General features: G+C 35.7%; 1 protein-coding gene across 8 annotated transcripts in view; it reads right to left on the bottom strand.

Annotated features, from left to right (window-relative positions):
* Positions 1–2,071: 2,071 nt before the first annotated feature.
* BRMS1L (BRMS1 like transcriptional repressor) overlaps positions 2,072–17,499 on the bottom strand; it is a 32,078-nt gene continuing 16,650 nt past the window's right edge. For 4 of the 8 annotated variants that reach the window (XM_032481890.1, XM_032481895.1, XM_032481894.1 and 1 more), the window contains 7 exons: positions 12,077–12,173; positions 10,977–11,060; positions 10,118–10,182; positions 9,348–9,387; positions 7,787–7,933; positions 7,354–7,480; positions 4,328–5,927 (listed from right to left, as the gene is read on the bottom strand). In XM_032481890.1, coding sequence (XP_032337781.1) covers positions 5,810–5,927; positions 7,354–7,480; positions 7,787–7,933; positions 9,348–9,387; positions 10,118–10,182; positions 10,977–11,060; positions 12,077–12,173 — 678 coding nt within the window. In that variant the 3' untranslated portion in view covers positions 4,328–5,809. Of the gene's footprint in view, positions 2,746–3,970; positions 4,003–4,327; positions 5,928–7,353; positions 7,481–7,786; positions 7,934–9,347; positions 9,388–10,117; positions 10,183–10,976; positions 11,061–12,076; positions 12,174–17,499 lie in introns of those variants that run through there. The other 4 variants (XM_032481896.1, XM_032481893.1, XM_032481892.1 and 1 more) reach the window with 3 other exon arrangements.

Here is a 17,499-nt window from a genome sequence, read left to right as displayed (position 1 = left end):
TTTGTGTATTTACACACTAATACACACAGTACCTGTTTATTTTAACGTTAATCTAGAAAGATCATAGAAATCCTATGCTTCCCACTCTAACTTTGGGTAAAACTCAATGTACCAATGACAATGTTTATTCCCTAGGAGAAAGAAATATGAAACAATCTAGTTCTGGATCTTTATATAAAAGATCAGTGAAGTAATTCATTTTTCAATATGAGTTAATACTTACTAATTTGCTATTTGTAAATTTTCTTTATTAAATTATCAGGCCATTCTTGATTAAAAATAGTCTAGAGGTTCTATTGATTATAAGTAGGTCATTGGGTAAAACACAAGCATACAAAGCTGTTTCAAGAATGTTGAGGATAAAATTGCGGAAGTAGGGGACAAAAGCCTACAACAGGGTTATTAAATTAATAGACAAATCAAACTGTTTACTACCACATCCCTTCAGAGCACCTTGATCTGTATGAAAAGTTCTGTCTCCTTTTGTTTAGTTTCACACTTTGTTTCTATAGGAACTCTAAAGCATATAATCCCTTGCAATGTTCCTAAGCCTTTTTACATGGCAAATTCTTTTCAGTCAGTAAACAGTAATAACAATATAATGCTTGTTTAGAACTTTCTCTTCTTCCTGAATATCCCTTAATTAGTCTGCAATAGAATTAAATACAACTGCAGTCTCACTATATGATTTTGAATAATTAGAAGAAAAAATACAAATTCCAAACTAAGCACCTCCGTCTTGTAGGAATTTACTGCCACCTTCAGGTTTTAATCAAAATACAATTGTAGTACAGCTTTTACATTTCCAGGAGACAGTCCCCTGGTGAATGCAGTTAAAATACTAACATTATTTTCTGGTTTGTGCTATCTAACTTAGATGGCAGTACAAGTGTCTTCCATGAAATGCCTTTCGTCGTGCCTTGTCTTTTATGATTCTTCTACAATGTAACTGAAAACGCCTACAGTGTTTATCAGTCGTTGTAACTATAATCATACACTGGGAGCTCCCAGAACACTGTCAGAATATACCTAAGTATCTTTTGGCTAAATCTAATGAGAAAGTCTTCAAGCAAAACAGTTTTTTGTTTTTTTATTGAAGTATAGTCAGTTTACGATGTTGTGTCAATTTCTGGTGTACAGCATAATGCTTCAGTCATACATACACATACATATATTCATTTTCATATTCTTATTATAGGCTACTACAAGATACTGAATATAGTTCCACATGCTATACAGTATAAAGTTGTCATCTATCTGTTTTATATATAGTAGCTAGTATCTGCAAATCCCAAACTCCCAATTTATCAAGCAAAACAGTTTTAAAGTTTCCATGGGTCAGTGCCCTGCAGCCAAAGGTCACCAGGAACACAGCAGTAGTGAACATGTTGGGTTTTCTGCTCACTGCAGTGAGGGAGCACACACGCCACAGGGAGCTGTGGGTGTCTGAGACTGAAGGTGTAAGAAAGGACTTATTGGATTTGGGCTTGTAATAGGAGATTTGAGGTTGGGTTCACAGACGTGGGGCTTTGCTCTGGATAGGATACTGTCAGGAAGCTGGGGCACTTCCATGGTTGGGCATCTCAATAAATCTTACTTATAAAGCAGTAGGAATGAAATAAGGCCAAAGCTGGCATTGATAAAGCAGAAGCAGCAGCCGTTCATATTAGCCAGGATGGGGATGGGGGTGGGGGTTGGATTTTGTGGTTGGCAGGCTGACCCTGGTTTTGTCTATACTTAGACAAGGTTACAAGGGGGAACAGGGTCTTGATTTTTTGTCTCCTTTCATCACGGACACAGAGTGGCCTTGTGCGATGCTGGTGTCTGCGAGGTTGTTTACGTTCAGCAGAACACCAGGGCGCAGCACTAAGGGCCAGGCCGTTCCCAGTGGCCAGGGACTGCTTTTCTCTTTCTCACACGAACATGTGCAATTCTCCCGATACCTTTTTATTCCTTGAATTGGTGGTGAAATCATAAAAGTTTATTATGATTTTTAAGATGGAAATCAATAGAATTTGAAGCCCTAGTGTTTGTGATAAATGTTGTAAGAGTCAGAAACCAGCTCCAAAAAAAAAAATTAGAAAAGGGGGTCTTTATTAGAAGGCCCATGTAACATGAGGAAGACTGGGGTGCAGGTGGATGTGGGTCAGCTGGAAGCAGGAAGTTAAATGTCAAGAACCACCTGTCCATCTCTCATGTCTCCAGCTTTCCATGTTGTCCTCCACAGGCCTATCTACCTGTATCCAGCACAATACCAGGAAGGGGCTACCTCACGAGAGGGCTGGTGACTACCTGAGGTTTCAACTAAACAAAGAAATTTTCTGATTCCAAGTTTGCTTTCACAGATTTTCCTAGAAGGAAAGAATATGTTTACCAGTTGACTTGAGGAGTCAGGTCTCCTTCTCAGTTATACTTCCCAAGTAAACAATTAAACTGACACTTGGCTGTCACTTCAATCCATTGTGAGTTGGTCGGTCTAACTTTCCCAGAGCTGTCAACATGGGGCATGTTATCAGTTTGCTAGGGCCGCCATAACAAACTATTACAGACTGGATGGCTTCAACAGGAGAAATTAATTTTCTTATGGTTCTGGAGGCCAGAAGTCCTGGATCGAGGAGTTGGCAGGTTGAGTTTCTTCTGAAGCCTCTCTCCTTGGCCTGCAGATCGTAGCCGTCCCAGTGTCTTTGCATGGTCTTTCCTGTGCGCACGTGTCTGCTGTCCAAATTTCTGGGTCCAAGTTTCCTCCTATCATGAGAACATCAGTCAGACTGGAGTAGGGCCCACCCCAACACTCATTTTAACTTCATCATTTCTTTAAAGGGCCTACCTCCAAATACATTCTGAGGTAATGGGAGTGATGGCTTTAACATATAAATTTGGGAGGAGGAGAGGGTACAGTTCAGCCCATAACAAGGCATGTGGATAAAGTGTAAGTTTCTGGGCCTGATGTTAAGGGCAAGACTCTGGGCCACAATGATCAATGAGGGAAGTTGTCCCAGTTAATGTCACCTGACACAGCAGGCCCATTTCCTGTAGTGCATCCATTAGGACAATGCAAGGAACATGCTTATTCCCTAACCCCATTCTGAGCGTTCATGTCCTTTTAAAAATATTTTCGATTTCCTTATCTTTAGCAATTAAAATAGTTTATATTCCAACTTGGCAAGAGATACATAAATCCTAACTGGTATATTCATTCATCCTACATGCATTTTCCTTATCTTATAAATTCATTCTAGTTCAGTTTTAGTGTACTGGACTTATTGAATCCAGAAACAAAATCAGAAATAACACACAACGGAGGGGTGGGGGGCCGGGGGAGGTATAGCTCAGCGGCAGAGCACATGCTTAGCATGCACAAGGTCCTGGGTTCAGTCCACAATACCCCCATTAAAATAAATAAAATAAACCAAATTACCTCCCCCTCCTCCTCCCAAACATAATAAATAAATAAGATTTCTTAAAAAAAAAAAACTGCACAAAAACAAAGAAATAACAGACGTCCCTGTACTTTTTAAATAATTATCAATTATTTAAGATTGTACATGATTCTGTCAGTGGTGTTTGAGTTCTGAGTAACACATATATCGAGACAACTTTTACAGAGGAAGGTTGCAATGAAAAGTCCTCAGTGTCCAGTGAGGAAAAGGGACAGAATGAGGACTGCACATTAGTGTTTGTTAATAATTATTAGTGATGAATTGGATTCGTGATGATTAAATTCTTTTAAAGGGAAATGGTGAGAAGGGATAGACTAAACAGGAGCTACTGGGAGCTGTGACGGAAAGGCCCACACACTGACCCCAAGACAGAGGCTGACCATAGACATAACAGCAGCAGCTGCTATATCGCATGCTGCAGGTCCTAACAATTCCCCTAAACCAAACCTTCCGGCCAGAAGTCTAATGGCAAACTGCCAATAATGAAATGTATTTTATAGTATTTTAATCAAAGACAAGTATAAGCTTACCTGAATCAGTATCCGTATTATGGAATAGTTACCTACGATATAAATATTGAGGTTTTAAAAGTAAATGTACTAAACCATAGTTTTTAAGATAAAGACTTTCTATTTAGAATTTCAGAACTTATACAGTATATTTTTATTAAGATAACATATATGCATATTTTAAATTAAGTGTAACTTAGATATCTTAAATATCTAAATACACCCCAAGAGAGGGTGAACTGTGGTACAGGGAAGCAGAAACATTTGTTCAACACTCCAACATTCCATGCCAATGCAAGTTGGCTCAAATCCTTCTTAGAAGTAGACAAGTTATAAATAATAAAAGAACTTATGTACAATAATTCAAGACACTACAAATGACACTCAACCACATCTTTTTATTATATACTAAATTTAAAAATACAAATCTGATTAAAAATGCTTATGAAACATTGTATACATTAAGTACTGTCAAATACTATTGGATTATGACACTATGTACATTTGCTAAGGTTAATTAGAAACAGAACAAAGTATGCAACTTTGATAACAAATTTCAGAAGTCAAATATTTTAACATTTGGCAACTGTGAAGTAGTGATCTGTACAGAAAGATGTTTGCAGAGGCAAAATAGTAAGAAAACAAACGGAATAATGCAGATATTACTGCCCTAAGTGTTAAAAAGTAGATCTCTTCCTCATCCTTGTCTCAATATAACAGAAATTAAAGTGCACAAGACCACCAGGAATACCTGATTTGGTTGTACCCTAATATATTCCACAGCCAACTGCGCTGCCATATTGAGGGCTTTGAGTCTTTGTACTGTTCCTGAGGTTTTAGAAGTTAATTTTGAATGTGACTAGGGGAAGAGAGGCCAATACTTTCTAAATTGCACCAAGTGGCCTTAAAGTGTAGAAACACCAAAGATAAAAATATTAATTTGGGAACAGATTCAAGGGGATCATCCCTGTCTATTTTGCCCTAGGAATAAAATTAGGATAAGAATCTAGTTTTACCTCTGGAAAATGCTTACTAAAAATCTGTTTCAAAAGATCAGACATATACAGCAAGCACCACAATACTGTCAGTTACGGTTCACCACTTATATCCTGCATCATAAACACCAGGCATGAATACCTGCCTTCTAAAGGTTCACAAGAAACATGGGTAGAAGCATGTTATTTCTTGACACGAGTTTTACTAATCAACATGAAGTGTAATTTGTAAAAATAGGTCACCACCATACAATCAAGGAGAGGAGAAGGAAAGCTGCTAGCCTACAAAAGTGCTCCTTTTAGCTTTCAAACGCAATAGCTTGATTTTTGGGTAAAACAAGATTGTAAAGTAAGGCCATCAGTTCTAAACAAGCTGACGATGCCACCTATATATACTCACGTATATATGCTGAAAGTTCAATTCTGATTTAACACTTATGTACTAATATAAACCATTTACAGGAAACATTTTATCAGGCTTATTTACAAATGCATGATCAATGACAGATACTGAAAATCAAGAAAACTGCAGATAAATGTAGCCATTTAGCAACATAGTTCACTAAAGAGAAGACAGATTTACATAAAAACCAAAGAACAAAGTTTAGTAAGAAACCCTTACCATATATACCTATTGGTCATTAGACCTAAAAGGCAAATAAATGTAATGATTATGATTAAACGTTTATTACTGTCTCTTTTAATAACATATCAACATGAGGTCTACTTAGAGTACTACCTACAAATACACAGTCTCTCAAGATTTGATGAGAATATTAAGTTACTGAATATGTTTTTTTATTCCCATGGCACATTATACTTGGTAACACTAATAAGGTAGATTTAGATAACACTTAAATCATGATTACGAATGTTTAATTGAATATTTTCCTTTCTGTAGCTGTGAAATGTAAAGCTTAGATTTGCTTCCATCAGGCCTCTTAAACCAAACTTCATCATGGTTAATTGTTGTAATTATGGCACTAAAAAGGAAAAAAAATGAATGAATGAATTACAACATGCCTCCTCCACTCATTTTAGAGCACTAGCTATAAAATCACAATAGCTGGACTACAACAGTAGATTCAGGTATGTTAACTGACATCTACAAGAATGCTGACTATCAGCAGGGCATGCTGTCAAAAATATCACATTCAGCAACACTTAAAAAACTCCCTTCTTGTCTTACTAATAGAGTTAGTAAAATTGACTAAAAGAACATTGACACTAACTCCATTCTGACCCCAACTCCAAAAGAAGAGAGTGGAGCTAAAACCACTCCATACATAGTATTACACATCCAACTCCTATCAGCCTTGGCTGTAGGAAATCTTTCAAATACCAATCCTAATTCGCAGTGTCAAGCACGTGTGGTACTTGTATGTTTGGGTTGGGTTTTTGTTTGTTTTTTTTTGACCCCTCTAATCTTTACATAGAAATCTTTCTAAAAATAGATTTGTGTTTAATCCTCTTTTATTCTATTTCATCTCCACATTTATACTAAGTAGTCACTAGTAAAATGTCTCAAAAGCAGGAAGATAAAGCAAAGAATCCAGGGGTATCATATATAACCTAGTAACTAATTCACTGAGCTAAGAGAAAAGTTCTATACACAGTGCTACTGGTATCCTATAAACTTAAAGATAAAATTACAATCCAATTAATACCACTGTATTTGGAAAATGAATATTCTATACTAAATGCAAACACTTTATTTATTACTGACACCTAGAAAAAGATTATTTTCTTACTATAGATTACTACTCTGAGAATTAAATCCTAAACTATGGAAGGAATTAAAGCAGTGAAGGGTATTAATATTTTCCAAAAGACATAGCAGATAAAACTTAGAAGGCCCCATAAATAATTACATACATTTTATTTAAGCCTAGATTGAGTTGTTTAAAAGACAACCCTCAGTTTTCATGTTATACTTTAATTACCACTACTCTAAGTTTTCATAATTTTCCATTCCTTTCCCACTCTAATTAATATAATTTTTTTTACCCAAAATAATGTAGTATACCAAAAAAGCTAAGGATTAATAGAGCCACACTGTGGAAGCACACTGTCAAGTACGTAACAGTCTGGTTTAAAGGTCATAATCATAGAATCGTAACAAAGTCATCTATGATAAGAAGGAACAAACGGGATCTCTTACCTGGCTAAGTAATTCCAACATTTCTATTTGTGTTAATGCTTGTGTCTGTGAACTTAATAAGTAACTGGTGTATAATATTAATATTGCTGTGCAAACATGCTAATCAAATCATATGCCAAGAGAAAAAAAAGAATCCACAAGCAATTAATAACGCATTATGAATGTACTGCAGAAGAAGAAAATATTTACTGACAACAATGCAGTAAACACTAATATTGAGCAGCAATGAAATGATAAAGGCTTTTTACCTTGTAGGACATTCATCTTTTTTGTCAATACATATTGTCTGTCCACGTATATACCATTCACCATCATAATATAATCTTCCCTCTTCAGATCTAGCACTGTGCAGGTGTTTTTCCAGTTTCACAGGTGCTAAAGGGATCAGTTCAAAAACTGTTATATTAATAAGACATTGTCAGAAGAACAAAACTGCAGAACACTAAGTATTAAAACCAATCCATGCACATATGTGAAAAAAACACTAAAAATACCTAAATCTAATAAAAATAAGAGAATTTAATTTCTTACTTTTTTACATACTTCATTAAGTTTATAATATAGCTAAATAATAAAGCTTAACAATATAGAATAAATCAATTAACTAAACAAGGGCAAAAAGGAGAAGCAGGTACATTACCAATCACTAGTGCCGATCTTAAGATTTAAAATATGAATTACCATATTTACACTGAAAGTTGTATTTTTCATATTTTCTCCCCTGCAGCTGATACTTCCAAAGGAGCAGAGTATAATATATTCCAAGAGTTAACCAGGCCTTTGATTCTAAAAAGGAAACGTCCCAAGTAGAACTTCCACTTTTAAACCCTAGAAATGGTTTGGCATTAATCAGATAACCTCATGCAGAGAAAAAAATGTTCTTTCTGGAAGCACCCCATCAAAAGCAAACCATAAAACAGGTACCTCTCCCTTATTACATCACCACCACCTCAGGAATGTCTTCCCCAACCACCCTACCCAGCCCTCAGTTAATCTTCATCACAGACTTATATTTTTCTCATAGCAATTACTATAATAGGTCATTATCTTGTTAATTATTTATTTACATATATATTATTCTGCTTCCCCCACGGAAGTTCCAGGAGGTCCGTCTCTTGCACCATTGTATCCCCAGAGCCTCAAAGAGTGCCTGGTATGTAGAAGGTGTTAATAATAATAAGTATTAACTCATTCATTCATTCGACAAATATCTTCTGAGCACTGTGACCAAAAGAAAGATGTTTCTGACCTTTGTGGAGCTTACAGTTCTGTCAGGAGACAGATAAACATGTAAACAATCAATAAAATGACAGACTGCGGTAAGTGCCACGAAGAAAACAGACAGGACACACGCTAAAGATAACAGGGTGCAGGAGACCCACTCAACAGTGTAGAGATACTCTTAAAGGGCCCCATGACTCAAAAGGGTTCGGAATATACAGAAGTTAGGTTGTTACCCTTTCAGTTAATTCCGAAGGGAAGTAGTTTAGTACAATATTGCTAATTTCCTTACATCATATAAAGTTTAGAAGAATCTTTGGGTTAAATATAAAATAGAAATCGATCTCTTTTAGAAAACAGATTTATCTGTTGGAATGTGACTCCTTTTAGTATTTAAAACATGTTTTTTAAAAATTCTAGCTTCATTGTCTTTAGAAGGATTAGGAAATCTCATATATAGTGAAAGGAGGAAGAAATAGAGAAAGTTATCCTAGACAAGAATGCCCACGACTACTTTGGCAGTGATTTCAGACTTCCACAAACAACTGCAAAGGTATCATTTGCTATGGATTTTACTAAGGCATATCAGAATGTGTAAATCTTAGAGGTGCCTAAATTTTCTTGGTGAACTCCACAGCCACCACTCTGATCTCTCTCCTAGAAAACAGAGGCACAGAAGAAATGCTGCTCACGATTCCGGAGGATTCGTAGGCTTCCTGAAGGCAATCCATGGACTCTAAACACCACCCCCATAGAATTGCTGAGCCCATAAAAAAAAATTAAACACCTTTTAAATTACTGACATTATTAGCAATTGTAATGGAGCTGAAACACTGAAAGAAGAAATACATCCCATTCAGAAATCTTGAAACTTTTACATGAGGCAAAGACTCCAAGAGAATTCCTCCTAATTCTAGGGTTCACTGATGAAGTGAAACCACTGATGGGGAGCTCTTTCGTATGCTGATGACCTAACAAGTCTCCATAGAGGAGATTTCTAAATTCAGACTAAATGACTTACGTTCTGTTTTCACCCTGTGTGGACCCAGGGTAGCCATCGCCTTAATAAAAAATTTAAAAAAAAAAAGGGGAGAAGAAAGATGTCTGAGTTCAAAGGCAAAGTATATTTTGGAATCTACTTAATATATTCAACAGTACTGATAAGCTTAATAATAAACACAGAGAAATACAATCTGCAGCTGCTTGAATAAATTGGTAATGTCTAAGACCACAGAGAATACATAAAAAGAATAACAATTTCTCCCTAAGGTGTTATCAATACCTGAAATAATCTCTAATTCTCAACTAAGAAGCTTCTGAAGATGGAAAAATTTAATAGGAAGACAAGTCTCCACTTTCAAACAAGCACAGAAAATCCTTTAAGTCTTGAATGTTTAATAACAGAATGCAAGATATATAATAAAGGTTCAACTATTCACTTTCGTTCATTCAGCAAACATTTACTGAGTGCCTTCTGTGAGCCAGTACCAGGCTAAGAACTAAGCACCAAATGGAAATTTGTTATCATTTGGGGCAATCCGAATAATTTTCTGTACTTTTGCAGAAATTATTAATTACACTATCGCAGGAAAAAATAGTCAAACACCTAACATGTCTCTTAAAATTCTCTCATAATCCATTGTTATCTGTATTTGTATTAACTGCCTTAGAGAGACTGTGCAAAGTAAGCATATTAACAATAACCATATTTTGATGTATTAGTGAAAAATTATAGAATCTTAAAAAGGAAACTATGAAAAATACTTGTATTCCATTACTCTTTAATCATACCTTCCTGATTGTTGTCCAGTCTTCAAGAATATCAAGATCTTGCAGCATATAAACTATATATGGACGTTGAAAAGTCAAGGCCAATTTAGTTGTAGGAATTTCACATTTAGAATTATATTTCCAAACTTCTGATTTTCAGAGAATGGAACAATGACTTCTGAACATAACCCTGCAACATGCTGAATTCTGACTTCAAATTATTCTTCAGGAACCTTAGTACCAGGATACATACATTTGAGAATTTCAGATGCTATAACCATTTTCTCTTAATCCTGTGGTAACATTGATAGTAAGATAAACCACCAACCTAATCATTATTTTGAGGGTGAGGGGGAAGGTAGGGGTCCAGGGAGAGTATCATAGGGAATGCCAAGATTGAATGCACATATTAATTTAATATAAAGACACTCCAATTTGAGAAACAGTAAAAACGTTAAAAATATATATGTGAGAGTGGGGAGGGCTTTGTGCGAACTCTGTATTTTCTGCTCAATTCTGCTGTGAACCTGAAACTGCTCTAAAAGAATAAAATCTATTAAAAAAAAAAGTACATATGACAATTTAGCAATCACACTATACAATAAACAGCTATTTCATATCGAAGCCCTCATGAACTATAAAGCCATATTAATCTTCAAAACTGAGATTGTGACTAAATTTCTACTCCTCCCCTACCCCTCTTAATCTCTACTACATTCTTCTGCCTTCAATCAGTTCCATAAATCATCTTTTGCTTATTACAGGATCATGCAAATAAAGACAATGTATACTAATAAAAGTTACAAAGATATGCACAACTCAAAAATGTACATTAAAACAAAACAACCCAAAAAACCCCAGAAAATTTGGGAAAGGATATCTGAAACAACAACCGGCTTCTTTTTGTCAGGACTGAAAGGATCCTTCCTCTTTTTTCTTGACTGAAGCTCATCATTCCACAGCTCTGGCAAGGAAATAAAAATTAAGTATTACAGATTTCTAGATATTAAAGGAGGGTAAAAAGACTACATAATTTCATGGTAGCAAAACTTCATTGGTGGCTATGTTTATATACTGTATATGCATGACTATATATATTTCAAGAGCAGCTATATATTTATGAATTTTCCTCTGCCTTTATCAGAGTAAAAATCAACTTGGGACTTAATGACTCATAACTGATGAACATATGTCAGGTACATTGTTAAATATACATCATATGAATTGTCTCAACTAACCCTTAAAGCTACCTCTACATTCTCATTACTTCAATTACATGAGGAGACTGATTTAAGAAAAGCTGAAGTGACTGTCACCCGTGGTTACCCGACTAGTAAGTAATGGAGCAGTGGCATTAGAGCTCAGCTTGTCCACTCTGCCTACTCCATACTGGAGAAACAGAATTTATAACAAGGAAAATAATACATATGCAAGAACCACAGGATAACCCAGTAAATCTTCCATCCAATGTACAAAGCCTTTCCACGGTACCTCTGAAAAAGCCAGTTTCACTTTGGACTGATCTAAGAATTAATCAGTATTTCTTTTCATTGAGACAAGAATCTTCCTCCCTGTAATGTCCATCCATTTGTCCTAGTCTGTGTGGTACCAAACAGAAAAGGTTTCAGTTCCTTCTTCCACATGGTAATCTTTCCAGACTTAGAGGAAAGAACATATACTATAGCTGTCTTCCAATTCTATTCTTATAACAATAGCTCATTATTCTTGTAGTTTCCTATTCTTCTGCCTATAGTTCCTGTCACACTTCTATTTTGTTCTTTTTCATTTCCTACGTCTTTCTGAAGTGTGAGTTCAAATCACAAAGCAACAATCACAATCAGAGCAAATTCTTCAGCAGTCCCCCCCACCCCAGTTAGGGCACTTCATTTACATTAACACTTGCATAGGGGACGAGACATTACAAGACGGCAGTAAACTAAAGGCGAGGTGTCACAAACACCAGTCACAGCACCCCGTCACCTGAGGTAATGTCGATGCTGTGCCTGTCTTCTTCAAGCCTTCTGATCTTCTCCTCTAGTTCACTCTGGACTGTATCATATAACAAAAGCTTTTCACTCTGGAAAAAAAAAATAGATTACACCTAAGTAGAAAGAAAAAATTGGTCTATGGTAACTAAGAGTACCAAATAACTCACTCTAAAAGTACTTTAACACATGGTGCTTTTGTTTAATTTCAACTTAAAAATTTTAAAGATAACATATCAAATATATGAATGAACTAGAAATACAGAATCTAGATACAGACAGAACTACATACAATTAAATTGTTTTAAGAACATCTAAATTTATATGTACTAAAGAGATGAAAATTTACTTTATTAAAAAAAAAACTCACAGTAAGCTCCCATGGCTCCTTTTATTTATTTTTTTGTAGCTTTATTTTTTTTCCTTCTGCTGGAGGTACTGGGAATCAAACACAAGACCTCATGCATACTAAGCATGCCCTCCACCACTGAGCTATAGCTCCCCTCCACCCCTGTGGCCCCTTTTAAATAAAAGCAGGTCCCACCTGTCACCATAAGTGCAGAGACTGTCCTATAAAGTGTATCATTATAAAATGGATCATTTTTTCTCATCAGAACAATAATCAGGCCTTTATTCCTCATTAATATCTCAGATACATTAAAACAAACTAATATATCATCAAAAGAAAAATTCAGGTATAACTTTTATTATCATAATTCAGTTATAGCCAAAAATCATAATATTACAGACTAATTATATCCAACTCTTTCAACAAAACTATAGAAAGATTGAGTGACTTGCTAAAAAAATGACTGTTTACTAGCAAATTAGAAAAGAACCCAGGTCTAGTGGTTCTATCCCACTGTTTTTTAAATTATAAAACACTGTACCTCTTATTTTAAAAGCCATAAAATTACACAGCAGTATAATTATAGATTTATTTTATAAAAATCTATGACAGATTCCCACCCACCCACCACATGCTTATCTCTGGTCAGAATATTAGCCTATTGGGATACAGCTAGATATGACTATCTCAGGGAGGCTATTAGAATACAGTTAGGTATGATTTCTTGTGGAAGGTACAAGCCATGCCCATTTTCAGCATTCCCAGCATCAATCATGAAGTCCTCTCTTTTGGGTTTGACTTCGAGTCTACACATGCTTGAAGGATCTCCTGAGTTGCAGAGAAAAGATGGCTTTTGTTAACTTGAGGCAATCCAGAAGCCAGAGAGAAAGCAAAGCTAAAGACGACTAAAACCAGGTCTCATGTGAAAAATTACACCGTTGCACGCTACTCTTTATGCTAACTTCCTTTTACTTATTCCCCTGCCTTTGGTAAAGTCTTACAGAATATTGTAGCCTTATCCACACTGTACACAAGAATTGGGAAATGTTACACAGCAGAGAAAACGGGAGAACAGGCTGCAGCCACGGTCAAGATCGTGTGACAGCTATGAACACAGCCACAGTCTCCAACCAAAGATGACTCTGGATACAGAGCAAGAATGAGATAAAGTTTTGCTATTAAGAATATAAAAATGTAACTGGTGCCTTCTCTTTCTATTGATAAATTTGCCCTAAGCCAAGCAGAAATTCTAAAATAAATCTACCATTCTTGATAATTAAAAAAAAGAAAGAAAGATCACCACAATGAAATGTGGACTGAAATGTCTGAAGCTTTGAAAGTGCCTCTAAAGATATTATAGGTGTACTTTAAAGTAGACAAATGGAAGTGCCTTCAGTCTACTCTCATTCTTACTTCATTTTTCTTCTCTCCCTTATCCCCAACCCCTAACAGCCTTCCCCGAGAAGGAAAGAAAGTCATAATGAAGCAGCTAGAAGACACATGGAAAAGAAAGAGGCCTCCAAGCTCCCTTGCTGTGGTGCCTGAAGAGGTTTCTATAGTCAATTGATAATTTAGATTTTTTAAAGTCCTACTAGTTACACTTTATCCCACGCCCCTCCAATCACCCCACCTATGCTTAGTGAACCTGCTCACTGAGCCCTCTCCCAGGCTGACATCTATGCTGGTTCTCCTCAAGGCAACTTCAAGGAGCTCCAGGAAAGCGGCTCCAAGGTTCCACGTTTGTCCTGGTGTCCCTCTGGCCTGTGTTCAGAACAAACTCCCCTTTGGCAGTTCCCTGACTTAGGCACCTCACGGCTTCCAACTTCCCTCAGGACTGGAGTCCTGGGAGATTTTAAAGGACTAACATCACCAGAGAGTAAAACATATTAAAAAGCTAGAATCGTTTTTTTTTTTAAAGTGTGCTGCACTGGACTAAAAAGATAAGCAGAATAAAATTTAAAAGCCAAGAAAGACCCTGGTTATTGAAAATTTTATGTAAAAGGTGACTTTTCAAATCATTTGGAAATCTGATGACAATAATAACAACAGAAAAATGAGTTTAACTGTATAGAGAAAAAACTCATGTTCTTTACCTCATGTTATACAAAAACATTAATGGACTAAAAAGTTAAACTCATAAAAGGAAATCTAAAAGAGCTAAAGGAAGGATGGTGACTCTTTGATGCTGGGATGAAGGAAGCCTTTCAAAGCACAAAAATTAGAAGGGTTTAATCCATTTTAAAAGATTAGTTATGCGTATAAAAATTAAAAATACATTAAAAAGCAATCAAAAGTAAAAGAAAGGCAATACAAATATTTGCAACATGATAAAGGCTTAGTAATCATTAGATGTCATTAAACAAGCATGGATAAATCAGTAAGAAAAATCTAAATACTGTCCATACTCACTGCCAAAAATAGGCCAAAAAGAGAGATAGAGAGAAAAAGAAAACACAAATGCAAATTAAAATGTACATTATGTGATATTACTTTTCACCTGCAAAGTTATTCTTTTTTTTAACTATAATAAACAATGTCTACTGATGCTGAGAATATAAACCAACAGCACTTTAGAAAGTAATTTAGAAACAAGTATTAAGGACCTTAATGACTGTATCCTTTGATCCAGTAATTACACTTAGGATTCCATCCTAAGGAAATAACAACCTCAGCTAAAATTGTATGTAAAAGGATGCTCACAATAGCCATACGTGCAATGCATAAAATGAGGAACAAAGTAAAATCCAAAAATAGAGTATTGCCTACATAAATTATTGTACATCCATACACTAACAATTCAGAATTCACAAAGTAGGGAAAAACTTCTAGGATAAGATTTCAAATTAACCCAGATCATAAACTCTTTCTTCCCCTAAAACATAATGAAATACACACAAAAAATGTGCAAAATAAATCAACAAACCACACTTGCAGTTATCAAACAAAGGAAGGGGCACCATTGTCATGCCATAATATCTGAACACATTAACTAAACTGAGACAGAACCCCAAATCTGCACTATGTACATTACACACAAGTGTGTGCTTTGTAAAAAAAGAATGTCAGGGAGGGGGGAGTATTCTGAAAAGTCATACTTCCAAATCTAGGAAGAAATGAAGGAGGGTCTGGATGGGCCGTCTAGGCAAAGTACATAGAAAACCCTAGAGAGAGAAAGCCCTCCTTATCGTGCTAGGCTCGCCAGTGAGAAGAAAACTTCCAGAGGTCAGCAGCTGACAAGCTCTGCACACAGGCAGATTTTACTGACTCACTCTGAAATAGGAATGATGGCCAAAGGTGCCTAGTTATTTGCAAAAAGCATCAAAACAAAAGGCATAGAGAAAAACAAATAAAAATAAGTATAAGGAAACAGAGACAAGTGAAGACACAGAAAAAAATTTCAAAGCAACTACTCTATTTAATATCCACAGAGGCAAGAGATTATATCCATGAGAAAAGAACAGGAGTTATAAAAAAACATAAAAAATGAGCAATCACAGGACATTAGAGCTCTTGGAAATTAAATGTAAAATTAAAATAAAATATTCAGTAGAAGGATTAAAGAGAAATTTGAATATGCTCTTAAAAAGTACAAAATAAGAATGAAAGGAGGGAGGGACGGAGGGAGGGAAGAATATTTAGGGAGGGGAACCTCGATGAAAGCATTCAAAAGGTACAAACTTCCAGTTGTAAGATAAGGAAGTACTGAGGATGTAATGCAATGTACAACATTATTAATATAATTAACACTCTTGTATGTTATATATGAAAGTTGTTAAGGGAGTAAACCCTAACAGTTATCACAAGGAAAAAAATTTTTTTCTGTTTCTTTAATTTTGTAGCTATATGAGATGATGGCTATGTACTAAACTTAATGATTATGACATGATGCACGTAAACCATTATGCTGTACACCTTAAACTTATACAGCACTATATATCAATTATACCTCAATAAAATTGAAAGAAAAAATGTTTTAAATTTTAAAAATAAATTTTAAAAGAACACAAAATGATCCTAAAAAAAAGATTAAGAGCCATAAGGAAATGTCCATGAAATGCTGCTTATAAAGAAGTTAGGATACAAAATACTATATACAGAGTCATACCAAGTATGTGAAAAACAGTTCTACAAACCTCTGCACACTTATTAACAGTGATTACCTCTGCTTAGTAGATCATGGTTGCTTTTATTTCCTTCTTTAGACTTATTTCTCAAGTTTTCTCAATTGATACTTTTTAATGTTATAATCAGGAAAAAAAAAATTAAATGACTAGACAACCAAAGATCAGAGCTGTGAAGCTCTCTCACCAGTCTTCTCAAGAACTGGAATCTGAACCCCAGGGGCCTGACTGAGGCCTCGCTACTGCCTGCTGTCACATCTTAATACTCATTTCCAGCTCTGTGGGAAGGCTTAACTGAGATAACCTAAATAAAGCATCTCCACCCATCTCAGTGTCTGGCACACTGTTGTACTCTATAAAATTGATTTCCTTCCTTAATTTGATACAAACTATCTGCTGCCTTGATTGTCTCTGTGGTTTCTGGCACTCTCTGTGTGCACACCTGTGTGAACCTGTCTAGCGTCTGGTCGTGGCCCCTCCTTTCTATCTGCCACTAGTCAAACCTTTACTCTGACAACTGGCAGTGTGTCTTCCTTCTTCCCACTTCCCTGGCCTCTCAGGTTATTTCTATATGAGTCAAATGCAGATCTAAGGAATAAGCAGATACAAAGCCCAGAATAACAAAGTTCAGACTGAATGGTAAACCACATGAGTAACTAGAAAGATCAAAGGATTTCAGTCCTGGTTCTGTTTAATTATGTGACCACCCCCAAGCCCCAAGCAAATTACTTAACCTCTCTGAGCCTCAGTTAACTCATTCATAAAATCAAGATAATTCCTATTCTATAAAATTGTCGTAAGGGTTAAAATGAGAGCATGAACATAAAACATGTAACACTCTAAATATAAGTTCCCTTTCACTGTTTATTTCCTATCTAAAATGCCCCTGAATGGGTGAAGTATCTTCAGATTAAGTATATAATTAAACAGATTATTTATAACATTAAT

This window comes from Camelus ferus, chromosome 6 (assembly GCF_009834535.1).
Source record: "Camelus ferus isolate YT-003-E chromosome 6, BCGSAC_Cfer_1.0, whole genome shotgun sequence".
NCBI lineage: Eukaryota > Metazoa > Chordata > Mammalia > Artiodactyla > Camelidae > Camelus > Camelus ferus.
The sequence above is the reverse complement of the archived record's forward strand: the minus strand, read 5'-3'. Positions and strand labels throughout refer to the sequence as shown.